At 51.1% G+C, this 27,903-nt stretch overlaps 2 protein-coding genes across 3 annotated transcripts in view; one reads left to right on the forward strand and one right to left on the reverse strand.

Annotated features, from left to right (window-relative positions):
* Positions 1-55: 55 nt before the first annotated feature.
* On the forward strand, positions 56-27,670 carry LOC122385971 (lysosomal aspartic protease-like). Its single transcript, XM_043374727.1, has 9 exons — positions 56-369; positions 1,403-1,529; positions 1,674-1,797; positions 2,382-2,500; positions 2,920-3,119; positions 3,905-4,027; positions 23,802-23,949; positions 24,658-24,750; positions 26,845-27,670. The coding sequence occupies exons 1-9, from the start codon at positions 299-301 to the stop codon at positions 27,004-27,006; spliced, it is 1,167 nt and encodes a 388-aa protein (XP_043230662.1). The 5' UTR covers positions 56-298; the 3' UTR covers positions 27,007-27,670.
* Positions 8,353-27,903, reverse strand: part of LOC122385970 — a 31,283-nt gene continuing 11,732 nt past the window's right edge. Inside the window, exons 2-11 of one of the 2 annotated variants that reach the window (XM_043374725.1) lie at positions 16,072-16,148; positions 15,354-15,434; positions 14,840-14,986; positions 14,171-14,292; positions 13,167-13,439; positions 12,145-12,494; positions 11,841-12,019; positions 11,003-11,259; positions 10,156-10,309; positions 8,353-9,537 (exon numbers count right to left, since the gene is read on the reverse strand). In XM_043374725.1, coding sequence (XP_043230660.1) covers positions 8,725-9,537; positions 10,156-10,309; positions 11,003-11,259; positions 11,841-12,019; positions 12,145-12,494; positions 13,167-13,439; positions 14,171-14,292; positions 14,840-14,986; positions 15,354-15,434; positions 16,072-16,083 — 2,388 coding nt within the window. In that variant the 5' untranslated portion in view covers positions 16,084-16,148 and the 3' untranslated portion in view covers positions 8,353-8,724. Of the gene's footprint in view, positions 9,538-10,155; positions 10,310-11,002; positions 11,260-11,840; positions 12,020-12,144; positions 12,495-13,166; positions 13,440-14,170; positions 14,293-14,839; positions 14,987-15,353; positions 15,435-16,071; positions 16,279-27,903 lie in introns of those variants that run through there. The other variant, XM_043374724.1, reaches the window with a different exon arrangement.

A 27,903-nucleotide genomic window follows, 5' to 3' on the forward strand; every position in this document is an offset into this window, starting at 1 on the left:
ACCGCTGCAGTTCATTGACCTCGAGAGGACAAGCTTCCTCGCGCATGCGCATATTGAGGCTCGACAGTATCGTCAAGACTCGCGCAGCGTCCGTCGCGCGCCCAGTGACGTCATGTCATGTGACCTCTGACTCGGCGAAGCGCACTGACGAATGTAAACAAAGGAGAGAGGCGGACAGCCGAGAGGGGAGGGCGCCGATTCTCTGTATTCTTGTGATTGTGGGGCCGGAGCTAGGGCTATCCTTAACTTCTGTGGATTTGTTGTGAGTGAATCGAGCGGTCTAATCGTTAATTTCAGAATGAGAGCCATGTTGGCCCTGCAAGTCTGTTTATGCCTGGGAGTTATTCAGAGCATCAATGGATTCACAAGGTTTGTATTTCACAATTGTCACCAATTATCTCTTTCAAACTGTCCCCAAAAGATGGAATATATTTCAGCCTAGGTTGCATTCATGATTCATGTCATTAAAGTGCTCTTAACTATACTCAATTGGATGGGAAGAGGTCGTAAGCTGGAAGCGCAATTGCAATGCCTTTCATTTTCCTGTGATACTGCACATTTTATTTAATTATGCTTTTATTTGTTTGACGCCATTTATATTAAAAACAATCCACCTTGCCTTTGTACATGTCAGGCATAAAAGAGCTCAGGTTGCAATGTTGCATATTTGTTATGTTCATGAGTATTTTTGTAGGTATTTATTGGTAAATGCAAATTTGTTGAATTATGACACTACACTTAACATTCAGAACTCTGTACATGCTTTTGACATTATTGCGAGTGTTGGCAGCTTGGGGTGATATTGCTGGTGTCATTTAAAAAAAATCTTTCACATTTTTTTTTTGCTTAGGAAATGCACCAATGACAAGAAGTAGTCTATTTGTAGGCAACGATGTTGTTCATGGCCTGGAGCTGCTGTATATTGATAATATTCAGCATAGAATCAGTCATTGAAAGTGATTATGAAGAGGCACTCAACATCACTTTCAATCTGAAGTCTCAGTTTTCAGTGTTTTGAAAGAATATATGAGGAAAAATTATTTGTGAATCAATGTCTCTTTGTAACAATCATGTTTAAAAAGATTGATATTCAAGAAATTCCAGGGCTTTAGAATATGTCAATGAACAAAGCTAAGAAATTAATATGCGGAGTTTTAAGCTTGGTTTAGTGGTAACAAAAGTGGTGAATTCATTGAAGGCTCAAAGCTGTCACTCATAATCATATGCTGTTATTGTTTGAACTTGGATTACATTGTCCTGTAATGGGTTTTATTTGATGCATTCAAAGATAAGAGGAATTTTTCAGGCTCATCACTGGCTAGTAAGCAACAGGCATAACCACTCTGACTTTCTGATGCACACCTGTAACTGGTTTGTTACTTGTGTAACATTTATGTGATAGGGTACCTCTTCATCGCTTCACCTCGGCTCGCCGCTCCCTTCAAGAGGTGGGGACCTCTGTGGAAGTGATCCGCCGCCGCTGGGCGACCGCTGGACCGCACCCGGAGCCACTCTCCAATTACCTGGATGTAAGTACTTCCATTACAGATGCCATGCCTACTATTCCCTCCGATAAATTCTCTTACAGTCGTATGTTGATGAACTGGTGTGGCTAGCTCTACATAAGTGTTTGCACTTCCAAGCGGCATCACTCGGTCAAATTTGATTTGCAGGCTCAGTACTACGGACCGATCAGCATCGGCACGCCGCCGCAGAAGTTCCGCGTTGTCTTTGACACGGGCTCCTCCAACCTCTGGGTGCCGTCCAAGAAGTGCCACCTCACCAATATTGCGTGCTGTAAGTACCTGTTCGTTCCCTATTGGATCCATACTGAAATAGTGGAGTCGGAGTGTGACTTGATGAGTCGTGGCTCGGCTTCGACGCTTCGTATTGAGGGAACTCTGGCCTTGGGGTGGGGTGGGGTGCGAGTTGGATAATGTTTGGCTAATCTATCGGTTTCAGTTGTACTGTGTTTTTCGAAAAACCATACCTGCTTTCCGGACACTGGGGATACGTGTCTCACGGGAGGGGCCAGGCTCGGTATCGACGAAGAAGCCTGACAAGCGACAACTGCATCTGAGGATGGCCTCCCGGACGTTGGACCTCCATGATTGAAAAAAAAAACTACGAACTGCGCAGTGGTCACTGTTGCGGGGCGGGCGGGGTGTGTCCTTGTTTGCCCGCGATCCGTATTGGTCTGACCCCTGGGGGGCACGTTTTATGCCGGAAAAAGCTCCGTGTCGACAGCGCCAGCGGACGTGCGAGATCCTCAGTTGTGCTGATTAGCGCACTGTTTTTGCCCCCGTTTTTTTGGTGTCGGTGACCCGATTTCGAGGTCACGTGACTGGCAGACTGACGCCGGGCGTTGCTTTTGTCGGCAGTGCTCCACAACAAGTATGACAGCTCTAAGTCGAGCACATACAAGAAGAATGACACCAAGTTTGCCATCCAGTATGGCAGCGGCAGCCTCTCCGGCTTCCTCTCCGAAGATACCGTCTTTGTAAGGAGAATCAACAGTCTTTGAGCAATGAATGCAGCAATGAATGTATCAATTATCAACTACGGGTTATAGCTTCGCTAGGCTTTCAAAGGGGTAACATCAAGGGCTGAATGCTGATGCATTATTTGAGTCGTAGCTTACTCACACGTTTCGGATGGGTTAGGCTGGATATGTGGATGCTCTAACATAACGCATCAAAATTCAAGTTCAGCTTCCCGGCATCATGCCGTGTCCCGAACGGCGTCAAATGCGATGAGTGAGATTATAATTAAATCGTCAACTTTGTTTAGAACACTGGAGATGTCCGACAATTTTTACCGTTATTTTTGGAACTCTTGTGATCATTTGCTGATGTGTTCAGTGCACTTTCTTGCACGCTTTTTCCGCCAGTCACTATACGGGCGCTATTGTCTACGCAGGTCGGTGACGTGCAGGTCAAGGGCCAGACTTTCGCTGAGGCGCTGAGCGAGCCCGGCCTCGCCTTCGTAGCGGCCAAATTTGACGGCATTCTGGGCATGGCCTTCCCGCAAATCTCCGTCGACGGCGTGGTGCCCGTTTTCAACAACATGGTCACTCAACAGGCGGTCGGCGACGCCGTCTTCTCCTTCTACCTCAACAGGTGAGTCTGCGAAACTGACTGATGAATGGGGAACTGATGTTTGGTGCAGATATTCAGTTTTATTTGTAACGACTTCATATTTTGCTCGGTCGCACAACATGCATCATTTATATCGTTTGATACATTCTGTACCGTTGTTTTTATGTATAATTTGTTCTGTTAACGAGATTCGGTTGCTTTTATTCAGATTTTATTTCGTGATAAATATTCTCACATTACATCTGCTCTTTCTCACTTTCCTTGAAATTTCGAGCTATATTTTCCAAAGAAAAAGTGTAATTGTCGAAAAATGTCTGATGAGAAGCTAGCTCTCGTACCGAACATTCGACGCTGCCGCCGCTGTTTTTTGTCTAATGGATCACTGCATAGTGCATACTGAGTGCATAGGTCAGAGATCAGAGTCAATCCGTCCCGGATCTTTTCTGTCACAGCAAAAACTGGGGTCAGCACTCAGCAGCTGAATGTCATGACGCTGTGTTGCTATGGCTGGCCGCATCGACGCGTCGTCTGTGAAGGAATGCATATCTATGTTTACCAAACCACCGACATTTACATAGAGACTGCAAGCAAACCACGTCTTGCAGTTCTTTTAATGGCTGGTGATTTGAGACTAAGCTAACAAACTAATGTGAATTATGTTTCTGAGAAAATTTATCTTGACAAAAACGACAAGACGATGAAGATGATCAGCAAGACGATGTTGTTGTCCTAAGGATGAGAAGGACACTGAAGATTTCAGCATGTGCCTCAGACCTCCTAACCGAACTTGTCGCTCGTGTCCTCAGGGACCCGCACGCGGCCGAGGGAGGTGAGCTGATCCTGGGTGGCTCTGACCCGGCCAAGTACTCTGGTGACTTCACCTACATCGGCGTCGACAAGCCCGGCTACTGGCAGTTCAAGATGGATGGGTAAGTACTGACAAAGGATGCACGAACGGCATCCCTAGCCGTGATGTTACTCTGACGTGATCCGATTATGTGTGTAACTATCTCGGTGATCGTTACCTCGGGATCGTGTACGATATCTCAAGCACCAACCATGAACGGCACATCTCGTGGCGATGCTATGCTATGACCTACGGAATCCGGGAGTTACTTGGATCGTTCGTAACCGAGTTTTGAGGCCAACGGGTGATGGGTAAGCCGTCGTGAGCTGTCAGCAGTTTGGACTTTACGATTGTGACAGCATGTGTCTGAAGCATAGTTATAAACTACGTGCTGCCGCAAAATCGATCAACGACGATGGGCACACGATGGCTATGCTGTTAAAGGGACCCTCCCACCTTCAAAAAAGTTTATGAATTGGCATGAAAGTGATGTCGCTCGATTCAGAAAGAGCGAAAACGAATGTCTACCAAATTTCATCGAAAAATATTCATCGGTTTTCAAGATATTAGACTTTTACTTTTGTTTACCTTTTGGGATCTCCACTGTTCCTAGCGACTTTATTTAAAAGTGCGGCATTTGTTGCGCGCAACGCAGCATATACCACCGCGTGCTACAAAACGTTTTAGTCAAACATTTAAAAATCGTTAGATATCGGCGCTGACGTCACACATTCAGAGGGGTATTCCTAAGCATTAGCCCCTCTGAATCAAAATGCTGCAATTTTGAAATTCAATATTTCCGATTTAAGGCATTTCTCGATGTTGTGAGTGCCGAAACCGGTAATTGTGAGCCAGGGACCCCATTTTGGCTATCTCAACTCAAATCTAATGTTAAGGTGGGAGGGTCCCTTTAATGCGGACGTTCTGTTACCTTTTAATCAACCAATCGAACGCAATCGATGAATCGATCAACGGCCGACGCGCATCGCACAGTTATCAGCATTGACTTCAGTGTCGACGGTAGAATCCAAGGGCGGACTGGTTGGGACCTACCCAGTACCCATCGCAGCGGTCCAACGGTTGCGGCCGGGCTGGGTCTGTTTTTGCGGCGGTCCAGGGTCGGCGCGGACCGGCTCTGGCGCCCGGCCGGTCTCCGGGCGCATTCGCTGGGCCGGTGGGCTCTGGAATGTTAATGGAACTCCCACCAACCCTTTAGCGGATCCCAAACAGTGGTCAACGGATGGCCTTGCCGCCTTTTGAGTGGTTTGGTATTCGCTATGTTGTTGAGTGTTCTTGTGTTTCTTTCACTTTCTTTGTCGTTTTTAAAATGCATGCGAATTTTAGTTATTGTACTCTAAGCTCATCATAACTGATGTGTTTCTAGTTACTTACGTGTGAGCTTTGTCGTTCCCCGTTTCATTCCCCGTAACCAGTCTCATCTGTTGTTGTTACTGTCGGCGTCTGTGGTGGCTCTGGACCGCCGCTGTGGCCGAGGCGGGACAGAATTCCGACAGCCGCCTGTTTTACTGGGTCCCGTCCCGGCTCTCCCCACGTGGGCAGCTTTCCCCGGGTGCCCAGAGAGGCGGCTGGGGATGAGAGGGCGCTGGAAGTGCTTGGGCCCTCACAGGGTTTACACATGGCTCTTGTCACCTTTCTAGAACTCATATTGATGTGAGTTTAGGCGTCGTCCCAGCCAGCGGTAGCCCGTCTTTTCCAGAACATTCTATTCTGTCCTGTCCCCATTTGCGGTTACCCCTGCCTCCCCCTGTGGCCGCCGATATCCATTAAAGGAAATAGTTCACTTTTAACATGGGATTTTGAACTGGAATAGCAGTTTCGTAGCTTGAGCTGAGACTAGCACAAATCAGGAGCTTTTACGGCTCAACGATCACCCTAGACGAAGATATTCCATTTCTCGTTCCGAAAAGAGTGCCTTGCAGAGGAATGTGTGCCTTGCACAGGAATGCAGCCACGTCATCGTCAGCCAATCAGCATGCTGCTTACAGCTAATGCAGCATGCGTAGGTTTGAACTACGCAATATGATTGGTCAACGCGTAATAAGCTTCCGCGTCAAACATTATTTTACATAGAATATAGTTCGTCCTATATTAAAATATAGAAAATAATTGTTTTTACAAAAAGGTTTTATTTTATTTTCTGATCATTTTGAGCATAAAGAATCGTAAACTCATAGCAAAATACTAATTTCAGGAAAGTGAGCTGTTTCCTTTAACGATTGACCGCCGGGTGTGCGGTGGTCGGCTGTTGTCGGGCGCCGCTGAGCGTCCCTCGCCCCGTCCCTCCGCGCGCCCGGCCAGCCGTATTGAGCGCCGGTCGCCGCCGCCCACGTGGGTAGAGGACACGCAGCGCCGAACACGCGGCCGCGCACCGGGTCGGCCGGCAGGGGCTGCGCGGTTAGCGCTGTAAGCGGCGGTAACGGGGTAAATAGTTTCCTACTTGTTGTGGCTTGCCACAGGTGTAGCGAGTTGGCCCCATTTGGGAAGTTTCCGCTGGTAATTACCCGCCTGTTGCCCGTCCGTGGCCGCAGTCTCGGGGAAATCGATAAACACTGAGCCATCCGCTCAGGAGTTTACGCTACAATGAAGACACATTAACAGACACGACACTCGTGTGTTTGCTTGATTGTGGAAAAGTGGACGGTTGGGCTGCAAACGATATTTGTATTGCAAAAGGGGCTTCTTGAACAGTTGAGTTGCTGCAGAGGTTTAGTCTGAACCAGCGTTTGCCGTCGCACCGGCGCCTTCTCGCGACTGCCTACTCGGGTCGGTGGAGGAGAGCACGCATTGATCGCCTCAGCGTCTGCGGCAGCTGGCATGGCGGCCGTCGGCTGTGCGCTCTGGGCCGGCTCTCAGGCCTCAGCCCTTAGGTGAAGGGACGGAATCGGAAAGTGGCCGCCTACTCTGCTGCATGAAAACTCAGTCACTCCACGGCCCACGTGGAGGGGTACGTTGTCTTTTTATCCGATTTGAAACGTATCTCTCGTTCTGCAGGTGTATTGACCCCTTGGAAACCTCATGTGGAAAGGTATGCTCTCTTCACCCCATGTGGTACGAAATTCTCACTAAAATCAGGGTCCGGCTGCGGCTACGAACTCAGCGCTCCGACTACGGCTTTTACCATGACATGACTGCGGTTATGGCTGTAGCTTCACCACCAGTCGTGGTTTCAGCGCTAGTCGTGATCCTGATTACAGTTCCCGCTACGTCTGTGGCGGCGGCTTATGACCTGCCAGCGTCCCGCCCCGTTCCCAGCCGCCTTCCACCCGTTATCTGCACTCCACTCTGCCGTGCGGCGCTCCCAGCGGGCCGGTAGAACGACGGCGTGTGTGGCGCACTGTCGACGATCCCGCCGCGGCGCGGTCGATACGACCAGAGCGGTGCCGACGTCACACTGCGGGCTGACGGCGCTTCGCTTATCGTATTCTGCTTAAAAATTTTATGAGCTATAGAATGTGGTTAACGGTACACTACTCCTTCCAAGTTTTAGGATAGCCTCTTACGTGCTTCACGCCATAGTTCCGGCTGAAACGACGCCATAGCCCATAGTTGTACATTTGTATTTTCCGAGTAGTGACGTGCGAGTCGTATAAAAACATGGGCAGTTTATTTGCACTTTGCAGAGTACAGTAAAGCTTGCTCAATGAGGGGCACTCTTGAATGAGTAGCCGTAGCCGTACGCGAAATGAACTGCCAAAATGGCGGCAGGATGTGCTATTCCCCTTCTGCCGGTCCCAAAATAGCACGGGAAGGTGACCGTCAGTGGCTCCGCAGTTGGCCGGGGGGGGGGGGAGGGGGAGCGGTGGGCGCTCGCGGACGCGTATTTTGAATTCACCATAGGGCTCAGCCACTCCTAGCGGAAAATTCTGGGGAATTCTCCCCCTGGCGACAAATGTGGGGAAATGAGCATAAATGTGTAAGTCCCTAGAAACTAATTCTTCCCAAGAAGTCCCCCACTACATTAGTGATGCAAGTTTGACTGGGGTATATTAGAGATGCAAATTACATGAAAAGATGTTATATTTTATGTTAAGATTGAGAAACCGTGCTTATAGTGGAAGGTATGTTAATGATGCAAACATATTAGCGAACTGGGAGTGGTCACTGGTCACCTGCTAATTTTGCGTCATTCCGCTAACGCTAGTTGAGCCAGTTATTGCTTGAAGCGTCATAACTTCGGTATAACTATACATCATTATTTGTTGGCTATTAACTGAGATCTGATTTCTTTATCTTTTAAAGAAGACTTAATATAAGAGAGATGGTAGCATCGTCTTGGTGTCATATCTGATCAAAGCGGCCATCCTCCAATGTCCCAACTTACCCCGCGGCGGGGGGTCAGTTGGGCCAAGGCCTAAGGCAAGTTGGTACACTAGGAAAAACAGTTTATCTAAACACATTTTTATTCATGTTTCACATGAACAATCATCGCTAATCCATGCGGGCATTAACGACAAAACACAAACGTTTGCAGTACTCCTGCGGCAAACAAAAAGGCACACACAACGACACTAGAAGAGAATATTTTCACAGCAAGAAAATCACTTTTGGTACCTGAAACACATTTGTAGCGATTATTAACAGCACTTACCTCAGCACGCGCCGACACCACGTTGACAAACAGACGGCGTTACTGTTCATGTACAAAATAAGTTTGAACGCCAACTGTCGAGAAGTATTGGAAATATCCCTTCCGTCCCAACTTACCCCCCCCCCCCTGGCACCAACTTGCCCCGGTCACCCCCACTTCACCTCTATCACTCAGCGCCCCAGGGGGCGGTTCTGGTCAACACAGGTGGCCAGGCTGTGGGGCGCCGCCGACCGCCTGGCGGAGGCTGCCACGTAGCCGTGCTCCCCGGTGCGCGCGGAGCGGCACGGCCGTCCAGCGGGCCAGCGAGCGCGCCCCCGCACGTTGGTGCTGGTGCGACGGGCAGTGCTGGTCGGCTGGACCGGAATCTGGGTGGCGTTCCGCCGGCAGCCCTGCGCGCCTCCAAACTGGTGCAGAGCGGACTGGCGGCCAGCAGTGGGCAGCTGGCCCCACCTCTGCTGAAAGGCAGCGGCAGCCCTCTCCCAGGTGTCGTCCTGGACGACTGCCTCGCACATGAAGGCTGCCCACTCCTGGATGAACGCCACGGTTTGGCGTGTCCGGTCATCTGAGCGTCGCTGCTCAGCTCCACTGACAGCCGCCGCCGCAGCGGCGGGGTCCTCGAAGTCCATTGCGTCGTCGTCGTACTCCTCGGGACTCGGCGACGGCTGGGGCTGCGCGACTCCGGGGGCGCTGGCGGGCGTGGGGACAGGAGGTGACGAGGTGGACGGCTCGGCGACCAGAGGGTCGAACCAGTTGCCTGGCAGCTGCTGGCTGGTCCCCATGGCGATGTCCATCAAGGCCCTCCGCGTCTCCTTTGTCGCCGTCGCCTCCGGCACAGCGCCAGTCTGCTGCCGCACGGCTCGGAGGTGTTTGCAGCCGCCAGTCCGCCGGTTCATCCTGCAGGTGCAGGCGCCGACGTTCAGGTCCACCAGGTAGGTGATGCCGACCGACGTCAGCGACTTCACCTGATAGGTGAACTCCGTCACCTGTGGGAGGGGCAACACATAAAATCCTGTAAAATTCGTATGTACAGTCTGTCTTAAAAGTACCGCGCAAAGTGACGGTGGATCCATCAAGCCTTACTGAAGAAAGGCCTGCTTTACTTTGAAAGTCACCGAACCAATTGACCTGGGGAATGGACGAGAATATCAATTGCTTTGATGACTCAAATTGAGCAGGCCCTTCCTCGGTCAGGCTTGATGGATCCACCGTTGCTTTTTCGCGGACTTTTAAGACAGACTGTACAACATAAACTGACGGACGGTTACTTGTACGAAAATCCGAACCTGTTCATTCGCCCCAGTACTGTCAGCTTGGCCTTTTAAAACAGACCCCCAAAGGGAAAAAAGAAGAAACAAGAAAAAACGCGAAACGAGTCACGAGATGTGGCACACAGCGCCAACACCACGCGGCCCTACAGTGGCACAGCGGTACAGTGACAGACTCTTGTGTGTGAATGCACAGCAATGTGGTTTATTGGTGCTTAGGGGTGCGCCGATTGCATTGGTCACTTTGCACAGCCATGTGGCAGTACGGGTGGGACCAGCATTGGAAAACGAGCTGTCTTATGTGACCTCAATCAGTTCTCGTGTCATGCAAAATACCTGCGTCACAGTGCCCGTTTCTTGGCTGGTGCCGCCGCGGACCGGTGCCGCCCGCTGCCGGCCGTTGGCCACGTCGCACGCCCTCCTGGCGTAGTGCTTGCTGAGCTGGACCGTGACGAAATCAAACAGCTGCAGCAGGTTGAACGCCCGAGTCCTGGAAAAACAGCGCGTGTCAAGCGAATATTTCAACAATTTCTTTGCAGCTATAATTAACGGTAGACTGCCATCGTATGGACACAATAAGGCTTTCAGAAGAGCAGCCAAAAGCACAACTAACAATTTCACAACCTACCCGAAATGCGAAAGTTTGTTTTTCTTCCACATGTAGGGTTAACAGAAATGTAAAACCGTGATATTCACAAGTTAATCCGTGTTAATCCATGAAAGTCACAAGTTAGTAATTAACGTCTTTGACGAAGGGATGTATGGTCCAATTCCGTTTCGGGGGCTTCAGGCTCTGAACTTTGGCAGACACTGGGGAGAATTGCACAGTCCTAGGGATTTTGATGGTGTTTTCGAGAACATTTTACCGGCTAACTCTCAGCCCTCCGACCTATATTGAAAGGAAAACTACTCCCCTGCTTTGGCTTTTTTTCCAATTATTTGTCTTTATTAATTGGAATTTGTCTGTAACTGCAACTTTGACATTTCTTCAACATTTGCCACTTTTGGGCAACCTTACAACTTGAAATATTTTAAAATAGTAATGAATCTATCGCAATACCTCCGGTCACCGAAACAGTTTTACAATCAACTTTAGTTAAAAGACAGGTTTGTCTATGAACGCCAGGTTAACTGTTTTATTTATTGAACCGCAATTAGGTGAAACATATGAATAAAGACTGACCTGTAGAGGACAGAGTCTTTGAGGACTCTGAAGGCGGACTCTACGATGTTGTTCGTGTTGTGTCCCCGGGTGGGGACATCCGTGCGGAGACACAGCGCCCACTCTTGACGGCGGGCAGCGAAACCCTGCAGGTACTGGTCCAGCAGTGGGTAGCGCTCGCCCCACTCGGTAGCCACCAGCTCCATCGTCGTCGCTATCTCCGCCTCATTGTTGGCGTACACGAGCTGTTTGGCTAGTGCCATGATAGCCTGCCTGTGCTGGAAGAAAATGCACAATTTAACTGGTATCCGAGTGTGGGAGGCGGGAGGGGTGAAGGGTGAAGGGTGAAGGTAAATGTAAATATAGGGGGTGTTTGAGATGAAATTAATCAAACTCATTTACGTTCTTTTACAGCTTTTAGACCAGTATCACTGCATGTCTATTCCTGACTGCCAGCCTATGCCTGTCTAGTCTATGCCTGACTGCCTGCCTATGCCTGCCTCTGCCCAGCTGTCTGCCTGCCTCTCTCTCTCTCTCTCTCTCTCTCTCTCTCTCTCTCTCTCTCTCTCTCTCTCTCTCTCTCTCTCTCTCTCTCTCTCTCTCTCTCTCTCTCTCTCTCTCTCTCTCTCTCTCTCTCTCTCTCTCTCTCTCTCTCTCTCTCTCTCTCTCTCTCTCTCTCTCTCTCTCTCTCCCTCCCTCTCTCTATGTCTCTGTCTCTTTCTCTGCCTCCCTCTCTCTCCCTCTCTCTCTCTCTCTCTCTCTCTCTCTCTCTCTCTCTCTCTCTCTCTCTCTGTGTTTCTCAAAAAGGGGTAATTAGACAAAAATGAACGGAAATTCATTCCCAGTAGAAACTACTCACTTGCTTGTCGATGCCATGTTTGCCGTTGTGAAGCCATCGCCAGACGGCCTGCAGCACGTGAAACGTGCACAGCAGGAGCCGCGCCTCAGGCCACACCGCCGACAGCGCGTTCCGCTCGGCCTGACAGTCGTCCGTCATGAAGCACAGAGGGCCGCGCCTTCCACGCCCGCCAAAGGCGCCTGTCAAAGAAGCATTCTCGGTCAAACACGATATTGGATTTTATACACCAATGCACAACTGACTGGACAATTCAGAGTTTAGCCGCCAGATATGGGAATTCATGGCAAATGTAGGTATATCGTACCGTCTGGTAAAATCCCGACGAGCAGCCGGAAGGCTTTGTCCACCACGGCCTCGGTCTCCGAGGTGGAGACGATGACACCGAGAGGCAGACCACCGGCCGGGCTCCAGCACATCAGCAGGAAGACGCGCTGGCCGTGCCGGTCCATCCCTCCTGAGGCGTCGACGAAGACCACCTCTCCCGCGTCGGGGAGCGTGTGGACGCGCTCAATCAGCGGCGTCACCGCCGCGATCACCGTCTCGCCGTCCTCGACTGAGACCGCCGTGCGGACGTCCTTCATGTGGCGGATGAGGTCCATGGTCTCCTCCTGGGTCGAGGCTGGGTAACGCTCCCGACAGTGCTTGTAGTACAGGCTGAAAACACATTGCATTGTCAATTGACTTCCAGCTGCAAGTGGTGGTCAGTTTCATTTTGTGATAAAATACCGATTGCATAACAGTGTACTTATGGTTAAGCTTCAGCTGTCCCACTTGTTCCTGATTCGTCCTAATCAAAATATAGCTTACCCCTCAGCGCATTGAATTACACAAATCCAAGGTGAAAATAATGTTAACCTGCGCTGGGCCGGAAGGGGGGCGTCTAGACGCCATTCCCCTTCAGGTTTTTCACGAAAAGCAGGAAAACGGAAATGACCCTGACACATAGGCGTACGTAATATGATTATCGATAGCTTTTACTAAACCAGAGTGCATTTATCGCAGCGTAAAATGTTGCGAGTTTTTAGCACAACACAATTCATAGATAACAGTAGAACTGGATGTGACACGAAAACAGGCAGATTGCAATAGGGGACCCAAAAATTGTCAATGGCCAGATCAGTCTCGGATCGCAACCACATATCCCAGACATGCGGCCTTCTTTTCTGAGTAGCCCTATCATCTCTGCTCCGTGTAACGATCAATTGCATCTCATATATGAGAATCATGTGTAACTTTATAGGGAAAGTCTTATTATTTCAGATACTGTCCCTACAGACTTGCTAACTTGTGGCAGTGTGGCTTTGCATCAAGCTGCTAAAAACTTACTAGTAGACGGCCATCCGATCTGGGACAATGGCTCGGTCTGCGGCCACCGACGGGTAGGCGCTCCCATGCTCCTCCTGAAGCTGTAGTTTCAGGGTCTCCAGCGCCGTGGAGGGCGAGTGGTGGTGCTGGAACAGCTCCATCAGCCGGGCCTTCGTCAGCTCAGAGACGCGTCGATGTCTCAGAGCGGCAGCGTTGTCCACGGCGTGGTTGTGGGGCTTCTTGTTACATGTCACCCGTAGCTCGTAAGCCGCGCATGGGTCTGTAGACCTATTCCTGGAAAGGGAGGATTCGTCAACAAATATAAAAAAACACGAGACGATGGTGTTATTCAGAAGAAATTCCGCTCCTTCCACGCACTTTTATAGGGTACCAGCAAGAAACCTTTTGAGGCAAGGAACGAGCGAGGTGAAATGTTTCGGATTATCACCGTTTTTAGTTTTCTGAGCCAAGATTGGCACAACTAAGAAAGATAGCGACTTGAAATCTTTTCGGCAGCGAACTCCTTCATCAAATATGTAGTTTTTTTTTCAATTGCGGTTGATCGTTTGATCAACTAAGGCGTTTGTAAAAAGCAGGGCTGCGGAGTCGGAGTCGGAGTCGGTCGGAGTCAACAGTTTTGGTCGGAGTCGGAGTCGATCTTTTTTCTTGGCCAGAGTCGATAAGATTTTACCGACTCCGGCCATGTAGTCCGAAAATCGCCTTTCATCAAGTGAAATTGTTGTCTGGTGAAAGCAAAATGGCAATTATCCCGATGATCCAAAGTGGTCAGACAACAAAATCGACCTACGATTTTGATCAGCCTTTTCTTTTCTCCCGAAGTTCACGTCTCTGCACTGGTTCGGTGAACCAAAGGACCAAATAAATGCTTTCCAGAACTAATAGGTCGGAGTCGGAGTCAGAGTCGATTTTGTGAGGCCGGAGTCGGAGTCGGAGTTGGCTAAAGTTGGGTCGACTCCGCAGCCCTGGTAAAAGGTGCCAATGACAAAAGACGGTGAGAAACTTGCCGTTTTGGAATGTTGGCGACAGTCACTTTCAGGCGCAGGGGGCACCCGGTGTCCTTGGCGGATTGGTTTTTCCTCGGACGACTCGGCTTTTCTGGGACGTCGTGGTGACAACGAAGCCTGGCCTGAAAAAAAAAAATTGACAACATTAACAAAAGTGATGAAATCAATTGCCACTCATTAGTCCGTCATTTAAATGAGGATGAAAGTTTCTCGATTTAAAAACGTTACCTTTTTAACTGACCCTGATCATGGTGTTTCATTAACCCGCACCTTCCTGCGATATAAAAGAGTAAAAGTTACTGGGTGCAGTGGCGCACCCAGGGAGGAGTCAGGGGGACAAAGGGGTCAGCTGACCCTCCCGAAATCTAGCGGGCCCGCTGGTAGGTGCCCGTCCAGTCCTCCGAGACACCCGGTATGACGGCTGGATGACTGGTCCTCAGTACGCGGCATCAAGCTGGGGATTCATGCAGCCAGCCCAGGCCGCCGGGCCCTCTGTCAGTAGACCCCGACAGGCTTTCATACGGCGGGTCTTTGCTGAACCCTCAGGAGGCTCTGCACCAGCAGAATTTTCCATTGGCGGGCCCAGGTCGAGTGCTCGGGCAAAAGTACCCCCCTGCCGAGCTTTACACGGCGAGCCCAAACTGGTATTTCATAAACTAAAGCTCTCACCCAGTACACCACCCTTTGGCCATTCGACATGGAGTCGTACGTCGTCAGGGTGATGTTGGCGGCCTCTTGGTACAGCTGAATCCACTGCAGGGCCGATTCCTTTGACGCCGGACATCGGTAGGCCACAGTGGTGCCCTCCATCAACTCCTGAAACGAAATAATGCAAGGTCTCACTGGGGTATTCTTGTCTGGGACCAATGCACGATCGTATTACCGTAATAGTCAGCTATAATGCAGATGACAAATACTTAGTGACAAGACGCGTTATATTCAAATACAGATCACCGCACACACCACTCATACCAATAATATTGTCATTCACAATTGATAAAACTTTGTTACCGAAGCCTGTGGGGAAAGTTGATAGTTCCATTTTAAAAATGGAAGTTTTCATTCATGAAATGATTGCAACATGGCTCAAACCAATTACATATAATATGTGTTACTGCAAATTGAAATTGCCATCATCGGCAATTGCTATTGCTTTAAGCAAATTGCTATATTTGATGCTCACCGGTTCCAGGTCAGGAATCATATCAAGCTTCTCGCACAAGATGTACTTGGCATCAGCCTTCCAGATTACTTGGAAGTGATCCTGTTGGAAGAAGGAATGTTCCATAAAGTTAGTGGCGGACTTGTACCTATTCAATATTTAATATCAATATAGTAACAATGGTTACACGACTCATAATCTTCACTTACAGCATTTCTTAAAAATTACCTATGTAAAGATTATAATTCTGCTGGTGATACCTATAGCCATGTGGGTAAATGTCAAGTTTAAGTCCTAAGCAGATTTCATGGATAATTTTTTCATATTCTTACATTATTTGGCCGGTACACATGGAGGTCCCCGCTTCAAAATTAGTTAATTTTGAATTTAGTGTTTCCGACCATTATTTGACATCCTGAATCCAAAAATGATACTTATATGTCTCGTAACTAAAAGAAAAACATAATCAAACCTGAACTAACCTTACCTTTTCACCTATAACCTACCAATCTACTACCTACAAACCTACAATGCAACCTAAAACTTACAGCCTAACGTAACCTAAAACATAATTTTTTTGCTGTTACAGATTTGTATCAACAGCGTCACAGTTATAGTTAGGACCTAAACTTGACATATACCTGTATTTCTTGCGCCCTAACCCACAACAACAGCAACAACAACTGTATTTCTTGCAAAGAACATGCACCTAAAATGGAAATACTTATTAATCACCAACCTTTTCCAGCATCTTGAAGCATATATAGGCCTCCGCAATAAACGAGCAAACATGAGACACGAAAAAGGCGCTTTGGATTAAAAGGCGCGCCAGTGGCATCGGAAGAGCTGCCAGATCGGCTGAAATCCCTAGCGCGATTTCGCTTTTTTCCAAGGTGCCTAGAATTCCTCTAGGAATGGCTGAGCCCTATGGTGAATTCAAAATACGCCTCGCGGACGGGGAGGGGGCCGCGCGGCGCTGGCGGCGGCGCCCGGGTCCGTCAGCGCGGCGCCCATGGTCGGCGGCCGGCCGGTTCATCGCCCTCCGTCCCTGGGCGGCCGCCGACCGTAAAGACGGCCTCCCGGCCGGCGACCCGGCTCGGTTCGCGCGGCCCGGCGTGCAGGGGTCGGCTCGGGGTCGCGACCTGCGCCGCGGGGCTGACCTCGGTCCGCCAGCGCCCTCTGCTGGCCGGACAGAGGGACAGATAGGCGTGCTGCGGATGTGGCCCTCCGGAAATGGAGCTGATAAAGCTGGCTGCTGACAGGTTCGAGTGTCACGCTGTCCTTTTGAGGAATCGTTGAATGAAGAGGCTGGCTTCTTTCACGCCAGGAAAACTTGACAAACAATTTCGCTGTTCCGGCGGGGTGTCAAAGATAAGTCGGGATCAATCAGTGGGTTATAAGCTGGCGTTTCGAGTCCCGCGCGATTATGGTAATGCGGCAATGCCACCTGACGGACTCGGTGAATCCAGTGATTGCGGCTTGCATAACGGGGGGCGAACGAGCTGTCAGCTCATTGGGAAAATGCGTATGATTTTCAGCCTTGATTTCAACATACACTTATTAAAACGGAAACAAACTGGCTATTTGATTTTCATACCTCTCCGGCTCCAGTCTCCATGTTTTGTGTGATAACGGACATCGTAATTTTCTCCCCATACTCAAAACATGATCCAAAGCGTGGCAGCTTGCCACTGGCTGTCACGGTGACCGTCCGATGTTGTCTTTGCTTGTTTCGTTTCCATGGCAGTGACCCGCCGATTCTCCCGCCTTCTGGTTTTGTTACCAAGCGCCGAGCGCGCCCCCGCATGCCTTCACACGCCTTGGACTAGTGGTGTCAATCGGAACTTGAATCTTCGGAATTCCGATTTTGTCCAATGTCCAATCCGGAATTCTGTTGGACAATGACAGCAGGCTTTGGACAAATTTGGACAATCGCTTGCTATACCTCAACATTTTTATCAAGTAATCGTGTTTAACATTGATTGCCTATTAGAAAGCTCAGCCTTCGATATGATTACCACTTTTGAGCTGGTAACGATACATTAAAACCAAATTAAATAACGGTGTTGAGTGTAAACTATTGCGTAGATGTCGGATATCTTTGGACAAATGGCTGGCTTGGACATTTTGGACGGAGAGTTGACGTAAGTATTAGACATTGGACGAACATTGGACATATGTTTTCTGAAATTGACATCACTACCTTGGACGCATCTGGGGCGGATGTTAGGCGAGTCACCTCGAACCGGGAGGGAGAGGAAGAGAGAGAGGGGAGGGAGTGGGGAGAGGCGGCGGGCGCGCTCTCCCGACAGGCAGGCGGGAGAGGCCGGCTGTCAACCGTCAGCCATCTGCTCGCCGGGTGGCAGGTGGTGGCGGAACCGGCCCCCACCTGCCCCTTCCCCGCCCTCCCGGCATGTCCCCGGCCCGTGCCGTCCCGCAGCTGCCGCCCCTCCCCCTGGAGCCCGGGGGGAGGGGGTGCCGCACGAGCTGACAAGCACCAGAGCATGAGCGTGGCGGATGTCCGTTACAGGCGACCTATCAGACTGAAATCACGGTACTGGAACACTTGACTTTGGGCTTGTGAGAGACGGTATTATGGTATTGTTTGGTTTTATGCTGATTTTAGATTTTGAATAAGCTGAGTAAGAATTTCATCACATAGGGAAAAGCGCATTGGATTGACTGCTTTTGAAGCACGGTCGCAAATGAAGCTCGTTTGACAGTGGGTAGCTTTGCGGTATCAAAACTGCATGGAAGAAAAGTTTGTGTCATGTGTGGGTATCGGCATTTCTGAACGACCTTTATGACCATGACCGGGCGTTATCGCCGTCATTCTGTGAGCCTATCTAGAAACGATTTATGATTGGCTTGGCATTCATTCGTCAGGATTCACGACAAGTCACCAAGCCAGACGTTCAAACGTCCATTGGTGGATGTCACATTAGCGCTAAATTGACCTATCCAAGCGTAAAATAAGCAAACTGATTGAATAATAGATTATAGCTGATGTCGACACCTCACGATTAGTATCAGACTTCGATTGAAAAACAACACCGGTTACACAATAGGTTCTTTACGTTCAATCCTTGCATTCTTCGTAATCGTGCTTTAGCGAATGTGGAATGTAATGCAGAGATGCACCCCCCTCCCCCCACACACACGCACACACACTCACCCACGTTGAGTGTGCTCAGTGCTGTGCTCACTCGGCGACATGAAGTTGGAGACCGGCGCCACCTCACCTGTCTCCCATGTGGGCGGCACAGGCGCCGCTGGCACCGGCACCGCCGCGCCGAGACCGGTGCCAAGTGCGCTAGCGGGGAATTTTCCAGTGCACCGTCCGCCTGCGTGATCCTCGCCAGTTCCCGGATCAACTCAAATGGGACGGGCTGGCGCTATTTGGAATTTTCGTTACTCCTGTTGCAACCGACAAGGAAAATTCAGTGTTTCAATGTTATGTTTAAAGAAGCAAAGCATGACTTTTGAACACATGCAGAGTTGGCTTTCGACAACGATTCACTGTGGCAGAACCTCGACCATAGTTGAATCGCAGTTGTCGCCGCTAACAACCCGCCGTAATGGGACGTTATTTGTGTGTGAAGGCGGAAGCGTTCCATCTGCAACGGAGCGGCTCGTTTCCGGCTGCGGCGTTTCGCCGTGTGCCGGCGCACGGCTGGAGCTCGGGCTCGTCGCCGCTCGGTCCGCCGTGGTCCGCCGTGGTCCGCTCACCGCCGCGCTGGGGCGCACCCCCACGGCCGGTGAACTCACCGACTGGGGCTCAGCTCAGCGCCGTGACGTCACCATACGGGCGCGCCGTGATTCCCAGAACTGGGTGCGTGTCCGGTCACGTCTGCTCTCGGTGTGGGAGTAGATAAAAATGATGGGGTTTCGTGTATTTTTAAGGAAATTCGCTCGTTCGTAGCCATGATGTATACCATTTCTCCTATAATTTTACTTCATATGCTACGTCCATGTTCTGAAATATTTTTATTGCACACGCATGATGGAATGACTTACATAACGCAGCGCCACTAACGACCGTTTCTGCGCGGCGAGTCGGAGCCTGCCGCCCGCCGCCCCGGTTCAGTGCAGCGCAGGCGGTCGATGGCCGGCTCCCGCCATGGCGCGGAACGGCGCCGGGCGCGCGCGCGCCGGCCGGCGCCAACCACGTGGGTCGGGCCGGCCGGCCGGCGCGGCGCGCCACGCGCAATGGCCGCGCTCAAGGCTGTCGGGCCGTGCAGGTGCGAGCGGCGGCCCTCGGCCGGGGTGATGGCCGGTCCCCTCCCTCCCCCACCGGACCTGAGCCCTGTTCAAGTGCTCTGCGGCCGCCGCGGCTCCCGCGGCCGGGAGGCGGAGCCTAATTTCGGTTAGGTTGAACACCCTCGCGGCTGCGGCCGGCGACGAGAATGGCACGGTTGTTTTGAAAGGAGATGCTGATCAAAATTGTGTGCATAATTGCTTTATAATGGCTTTATTACTTCAATTAGTACCCTTTTGAAGCAATTATTCCTTAACAACATAATAAATTCAACCGAAACAAAGAGCGAAATCCGTAATGTTTTGTCTCACGCGCGCAGTTTATGTCGAAGTTTCCCTGCGGTCGCTCCCGAGCGACCGCGGGAGCCGCAGGAAGAGCTACGCATTACCCAGAATGCTGCTCTCGCCTGATTGGCCGCCAGCTAAGCTCCGCCTTTTTGGCCGCGGGAGCCGCGGCGGCCGCAGACACTTGAACAGGGCCCGGCACAGAGCGGCGCCGAAAAGCGCGCGAAGCGCAGAGCGGCCCCGAAAAGCGCGCGAAGCGTGGACGGGGCGAGAAGGGGAGGGGAAGCAGATGGCGCCACCATACAGGGCTCGCAAGTCGCAGGCGTGTTTTGCCGGGTGCTCGATAAGCTAGTGCGGCACCACGGCACTGCTGTCGATTGTTCTGGGTTTGGAGACAGCGACGACAAACCCATTTGACGTCGCTTGGACGTGGCTATCAGTTGAGGATGATTTATGGTATAAAGCTGTCCGGTATTGAGTGAAGAACTGAAAGATTGCAGATTTCAATGACGGATCACAAGAATCCGGAGGTTTGCGGGTCGCGTTCTTCGCCTCGAAATTCGTGCATTTCACCGATGATTGCAAGTTCAAGGGTTAACTAAATAATGTTTGGTGTGTCACCTTGGATCATTTCAGTTGATAAGTCATAAAGATTTTTCAAAATAAACGCATTATATTGAAGCAAACTGAATCTGCAGAGCTGTGTAGAAACCGTGCTGGTTTTACTAGGGTGACTGGTGAGCAGTCTCCACTTTCACGTGTTATTGTAAACGGCATACCGACAACCGACTGCTGCCGGCGGGCCGGCCCCTGCTTCCCCGTCCCTCCCTCACCGGCCGGCCCCACGGCGCGCACGGATCCGGTGCAGGGAGAGAGGAGAGAGCGCGGGAGGAGGAGCGGGCAGTCGCCGGCCGGCGCTGCCGCGCCGTGATTCACGACCGCGGCGCGGCGCGGCCCGCCGAGGCTCTGGCCTCTGCCGGCGGACAGTGCGCCGCGCGGGCCGCGAAATAGCAACTGCGAGCGAAATGGATTATTCTGGAGCTCGGCCCTACGGTAGACACCGGAAGCTGGGCGTGCGTAGAACACTCTTCCGTGTGGCATGATTGCTACAAAAGTCATCCGAATGTTTGAATTGCTGCGGGCACCAGTATGTTGTGAAGAATGTGAATTTTAGTTTCGTATTTAGACCGAGATGGCTAGTATCTTCTCACCATAATTTTTGAGGCAATTGTTTTCTTTGTGTTAAGTGTGAGCTCAAAAAATGAAGCAACCAGCATCAGCAGTCTGAAGAAATTGAAGTGATCCCACAATTTTTGGTTCAAGGTGTCCATAATCTTTCAGCACAAATAACGGCTATTTGCGCTCACTTTCTTTGCGAAAGTGAAACCAGAGCCTTTTTAGTGCCGATTATCTAGAACGGTGTGTATAATTTTAGTGTTCGCCCTTGGGGGCAGAGTGGGCGGTTCAGCCGGTATGTTGTTGGCCTCCCGCTGCACCGGGCCGGGCCGGGCCGATCTCTCGGCCGGCCGGTCCCCCCCTCCCGGTCGCTGGCCTTGACAGTGCAGTGCACGGCCGTCTCTGCACGGTGTGCACACTGCACGTGGGAACTCCCGCGGTTAGGCCCGGCGCCGGACTACGTCAGCTCCGCGCCCGTATCAGAGACTGTATCATAGAGCCTGGTATAAAGCCTGCCATAGGCCCGGCATGGGCTGGGCATCATACAAACACATGGCCATAGCCCTCCGCGAACCGTTCTTGCACTCAACTTGCGGTTTTGAACGCAGCTTGTTTATTTTTGTACAACGTCGAACGCAGATGCACTCGGGCTGTACGAGACATTTACGACAACATCGTACCTTATGTTCGCGTTGCACTATGTTGACCGTTAATTTGACATGCAACCACCGTACGCTCAAGGCTTTGTCCGTGGATCTGTTGAGGGCACAGATATGCAAAGTTGCGGCTTTGCACTCGGTTGGGTTAGTGCTTACCACTACCCTACGAACGGCCATGACGCTGGCGCTGGGAGTCCCACTGACGCCGCTGATTCTTTCGAGATTCGAGTCACTGGCTGTTATATTTTTAGTAGCAACTAAAGCTCAATGCCGATGTTGCCTGGTGCAGTGGTTGAGTGGTGACTAACCCTGGTTGTCACCACTCCCACCGGTCTGTGGTGCGACCGGTCTGGTCCAGTGGAGTGGTGACACGACACGGTGCTGTAGCGTCACGTGAGGCCAGAGTGTGGGCGAGTGGTGTTTGTTTGGTCGCCGCAGATGGATGAGGTGCTTATGGTGTGGCCGGGTGTGTGCTGTGCCCGGCTGTGACCGCCTTTTGGTGTCGCGGTCTGTGGATGAAATTATTTTGAACGTGGAATCAGGATGTAGTCCTCACAAAGGCGGCGCTTTTTTGCTGGTGGAGAAACGACTTCTGTGTAATTTTTGTAAGGAAGAGACTGACATTCTCCTCCGCGACGCAATCCTGTACTGTCGAGCATTGCGCTGAGATGTTAGCAACCGTCGTTGCCGCTGGCTAGTTCCCACGGCAGAAACGATATTGAGATTTCGCACAGGCGCCCGCGTAAGAGCACTTCAATATTACTCTTACTCGAACTTCATTTTTATTTAATGCAAGTAATACATGCACAGGACACGCAAACATGGTGTCATGGTACACCTATCGTCCTATGACATCGATGCATTTTCGATCCATGATTTATTTATTTATGATTCGTCGTGAATCATTAGTGGAAGCGGCAGGAAAGAACCTGTAAACGTCACGCGTTCTAACTCGAATCTACAATGATTCATGTTTAATGTGTGAATCACCCAAGGTCGAAATTATTCATGATGAACTCATAATTCATCGTGAATCACGGCGAACTGGCAACAAAAGACGTGTAGGCGCCGCTTGTTCTAACTTGAGTCTGCAATGATTCATAACTTGAATCTGCACTGATTCATCTTTGATTTTTATGAATCACTCCTAGGAAATCACTGTTTGGAAACCCCCTGAATTGATGTCACTCCCCTAGTTGAATCGTTTACCATAGCATTATACCGAGTCCTGTTTGTTGGTGTGACTCACCTAGCGGATTCACTCGCTGGTGGTGATTCATCTGACCTTTGTCAGTCGCTGACTGGCACTCGCCGTCCCCAGTCCGTCAGTGTTTGTGACGGACATCGACGGGGCCGGACTTTCATGGTATTTGATAATGAGGATAGCGGACGAACTGAGCTGCCTGCCTGAGAGCCTCCTCGGGTGTATACCTGGCTGGTATAAAGAGTCGATCTCTGCGGTTAGAATGCCCCACTCAAGCCCCACTAAAGTGACGATTAGCTGCTCCGACAAGGACGATTGATGTCGAAAAGAGTTGAAGAATCATGCCGCTCGGAGCTTGCGTTTGATGTTGAAGTTCCTTTTCCTCTAAGAAACGTGACAGGGTATTGATAAATATTTAACTTCCACACATACTTGGCATTTACATCTTCAGCTTTTTATAGGAGACACACTATTTTCACTTGCCATTCTGTTTCTTAGCCGAAAGTGCAGCGTGTGGAGATTCGATGCGCTTCGTTTCATTTCCTTCACTGTCAGGCCATAACCGGAACTTCCTGTGTTTGTCACTGTTATATAACATTTCCCCCTCCCCATCCCACCGATTTGGTGCGCTAATTAGCCGTGTGGATACTAGATAGTGTTCGTGGATTTTCCTGCCCGTGCGCATTGTGCACAGTGCAGGTTTTCGTTGTGCGGGCTCCCAGGGCGCTGTCACAGTCGTGGCGGGTATAATGATAATGGATATTACTCGACCATAATGCCGAGCCCATTATGCCCCGGTTGTGTCCGGCTCGCAGCATTGACGTCATGTCGTGCTGGATGCCCAATACTTACCTGATGCTGACATCCATTTGCGCCGGTCCGTTGCAGCCTGGAGATTGGCGGCTCCAAGTTCTGCGCCGGCGGCTGCCAGGCGATCGCCGACACGGGCACTTCGCTGATCGCCGCACCCACCAAGGAGGCCGACGCCATCAACAAGGCCATCGGAGGAGTGCTCATCGTCGGTGGGGAGTACAAGGTATGATAGGAACTTTTAATGTCACAAATTGAAAATTTTCATTGATATCAATCTAGATGCATATCCGTAAATACGTTCGGGGGCGAGGAGGGCAGGTTTCTTAGACGGAAAGCTACAATGCAGTTGGCATCTGTTTGTGCTGCAAGCGAAGGTCATTTCCCCCAATTTTAGCGCCAGTCTGGCGCCCCGCAGGTGATTATCTTCGCATCGTCAGGGCTGGCTGCACATGATAATCACCAGCTCTGTCTTCCCTGTCACGCTGCATGCTCATCCACCACCACCAAAAGCCCGGACGACTCAGTCCACAACAGCAGACTCTCCCCAGTCCTGCGATCGGCGCGATAGAGGACCGCTTACCGTCACGTCCGATTTCAGTCCGCTCTGGTGGACGGAAAACCCGTTCCGCTCCGGTCTGAAGTATGTGCTGGTCTGCTGTACTGGTCTGGCGGGACGGGGAGGAATACAGTCAATGGCCGCGGCGGAAACCAAGGGCAGCCGGTCTAGGACTCTCCCACGCCCCGCGCCCGTCTCACACGGCTCCCGACACTCTGGGAGAGGCTCAATTTATAGAGATTGATTGTACCAGCAAGACTTGTTAGTTTGTCGCTAAGGAAACATACAGTTGTGGATGCAGAAAAGAGCTGTGATCGTTTGACTCACTGTGCAAGTGATGCAGTGTGCTGTAATTTTCTCTTGTTTGTTCTTCAGGTGGACTGCAACCTGATCCCGAACCTGCCCACCATCGACTTCATCTTGGGCGGCCGCAACTTCACGCTCGAGGGCAAGGACTACATCCTCCGGGTAAGCATCCTGGTTTGCAACCATCCAAACTCCAAAGGCACAAACTTGAAGACGTTGATTCGGAACGTGAAACTTTGTAGATGCGCTGGCTTTTTATTTTTCACTGATCCCAACTTACATGTCGGTATGATTATCCTATGAAGGTATGAAAGCTGTGATTGCCAGCGCTGCCTCTCATCTTGCGGAGACGGGCGGGTGGGATCAGTTGCGCTTAGTCTCTGTTTTATCAAAAGACCGCATACTGGTGGGTTGCGGTTCCAACTTCCAGGAACCCACCTACGTCAATGAACTCTTTCACAGGCCGCTCTGGGCTTATGTCGAGGAAAATCTGCCGCGGTCTGCAAGTTTTCAGTTGTATGTGGAAGGATTGTTTTTAAAGTTTGGAAGCCATTGCCAATGCTTTCCGGCTTAGTTACTCTGAAGTCTAAAGTATTTTAGCCCGTGGCCCCAGCGTTGCTTTTCAACTCACGATTGATATGCTGGGATTTACAATTCTTTGCGCAAGTTTTAATTCCATTTAGTTTGTTAGCTTTATCCCGATGTGCTTCATATTTTTGTTTATCAGTTTGATAGCATGTGTTCGCTTCATTTCTTTTGATCCCTCTTTGTCCGGCGCCGAGTCAAAGGCGATGCGCTAGGCATACAAGATTGAATCTGTTATCTTGTCACACCGGGGACATTTTTGTCTGATTCAGTTGCTGTTTCAAATCCTTCATTTTTGCCATTTCCCCTAAACCAACGATTACTAAGTACTGACCCGCCTGCCGCTGTCATACCGTTAGTCGTGCTAGCAGTGCCCGTACCGCATTGCATGATGACCGCACAAACAACCTTTGATTGCGCAACACCGGTCGTGCGCTGACTAGCGCGCCGCAGTTGTCGCCCGTCGATCAAACTCGCCGTGCAGGATGTTTTGTATTTCTCCTTGCATTCCTGCAATGCATTGTTCGTTACGCGCGTCCGCAGTAGAATCGTCCGGTTATCGGGTGGAAAAAGTGCAGCGCTAACCGCATCAAACAATTTTTATTATGTGGATAAAGTTCAATGGATTTTTAGAAACCTTTCCGATGGACCGCCTGAGGAAGCTAGTGAGAAGGCTGGTGCAGAATGCATGACCCGGTGGGAAAAGGACCGTTTTTTAGATTTGGTCTTCACTGAATCATTCATCCACACTCAAAAAATAATCTCGAAAAATAAGGGCCTCTAGCCGCGGATGGACGTCTAGGTTACGGGGCTCCCTCTCCCTCTCTCTGTCGCTCTCTCTCTCTCTCTCTCTCTCTCTCTCTCTCTCTCTCTCTCTCTCTCTCTCTCTCTCTCTCTCTCTCTCTCTCTCTCTCTCTCTCTCTCTCTCTCTCTCTCTCTCTCTCTCTCTCTCTCGCTTTTGTTTTCTCTTACGAAAAACATTTCATGGAAATCGCGAGCAGGAGCAGAAGCCTAATAAAGCTATCCACTGTAAAGAACACATGTCGCCAGTGCTTTAAAATCTGTGTCCTTCTGGCCTACTACACAATTCCCAGCAAATCACTCTCCGTGTCGGCTCCTTTCCTCAGCTGGCCCTGTCCGTTTCCCGCCGTTTCCCCGCCGCATGGACCCACGTGGCACGCCGACCGCCGAAAGCGCGGGATCAGCGGACGCGGCTCACTCCCGTCACTTCCCCCGCGAGCCCGCCGCCACACCGCTGCCTTTGTCGGCAACCGGCCGACCCCTCTCCCCCTCCCCCTCCCCTCTCCGCCCCGCGCGCCATGCCGCGGACGGAGCGCCAGGGGCGGCGTCAGCCGCGCGGCGCGGGGAGGACAGGTCGACGACTTCACAATGGGAGATTGGCGGATATTTGTGCGGTGATTGATACGATGCGGTTTTGATATGAACCGTATATGGTTCCGAGTTGGTGGTCTGACGTCAACTACCCGGGTAGCTTATATTTAGGCATAGTTTAGTCCCATCGCGTTCGCCATTGGCCTTCCGTGGCGACTTTTGCTGTTGCAGGCTGCAGCAGGGATTTGAAACTTTCTCATGTAAGCAGCAGTTGACCTCTTGCCTTCCCCTTGTCGCAACGTATTTTATACGCTCTGACTCAAACACCGTCCGCCGCAGGTCTCGCAAGCTGGCCAGACCATGTGCCTGTCGGGCTTCATCGGTCTGGACGTGCCGGCGCCGATGGGACCCATCTGGATCCTGGGCGACGTCTTCATCGGCAAGTACTACACCGAGTTCGACATGACTCGCCAGCGCGTCGGCTTCGCGGTGGCCAAGTAGATCCGCTTACCGCCAGACTCCTCCCGCGCGAAGTGCTGCGTTGAGGCTAGCGCGCGCCGCGGCCCGCTCAGAGGCTGGCCGGCGGAGCGCGCGGCAAAAACCGCGCGAACAATGCGGCCTGGCGGGAGAGGGGGCGCCACCGCGCGGCGCGGCGCGATCCCGTCGCGCCAGCCGGTACCCACGTGGCCGCCAGTATCAGGGCATGGCCAGAGGGCTGTAATCTGTATCGATAGAGATTTATTGGCGACTATCTCAGTGATTTCACGCATGGGCGTGGTGCTGTCTCCCCGGCATGGATCGTCGCTGTGGCTGTTATCGTCTTCTTATTAGAGATCCTCGCCGCGACGAGATGTGATCCCCGCGGGCGCGCGCCGTTCAAATTTGGCGCGCCGGGCCGGTTTGAAAGGGCACCTTGTTGACGTGAGGACGCAGTAGGGGACGAGCGACCGTTATGAGCCTGGGGTCCGTGTCAATGGGGTGCCGTAGAGGGGAGAGGTAAACCCGAGGGGCCAGTTGGCGGGAGGGGAGGGACGGAAGTGGGGGAGTACTGACCCCAATCTGTGCCTATCTTGTGCTCGAACCGGTGTGATATTTAGCGAATAGCGGTGATGTAATGTTTATGACCCATGCTATCGTACGATACGCAATAAAAGAGCAGAGCTATTGTTGTTAGTTGATCGCGCTATGGCGGACAAGTGACTTGGATATTCATTACTGAATCGTTAGCACGTTCCAAAATTGTCTACAGCGCGGCGAATATCCTTCCCTTGGTAAGGTCGACCGTCAACCCTCTCATCAAAAAGGCACTTGTTAGCATCTACCTACCGTGACAGCGTGATTTATCCGCGTGCCACTAAACAGTCTACGCGAGAACCGATATTCAGTTGGCAGCTATGG

This window comes from Amphibalanus amphitrite, unplaced genomic scaffold (genome assembly GCF_019059575.1).
Source record: "Amphibalanus amphitrite isolate SeventyFive unplaced genomic scaffold, NRLGWU_Aamphi_draft 000236F_arrow, whole genome shotgun sequence".
Lineage (NCBI taxonomy): Eukaryota > Metazoa > Arthropoda > Thecostraca > Balanomorpha > Balanidae > Amphibalanus > Amphibalanus amphitrite.

Excerpts from the sequence above, each read along its gene's own strand:
- LOC122385971 (XM_043374727.1), top strand. The coding sequence starts at position 299 with ATGAGAGCCATGTTGGCCCTGCAAGTCTGTTTATGCCTGGGAGTTATT. Across the intron at positions 370-1,402 it reads AGCATCAATGGATTCACAAG|GGTACCTCTTCATCGCTTCA; the intron begins GTTTGTATTTCA and ends TTTATGTGATAG. Across the intron at positions 1,530-1,673 it reads CACTCTCCAATTACCTGGAT|GCTCAGTACTACGGACCGAT; the intron begins GTAAGTACTTCC and ends TTTGATTTGCAG.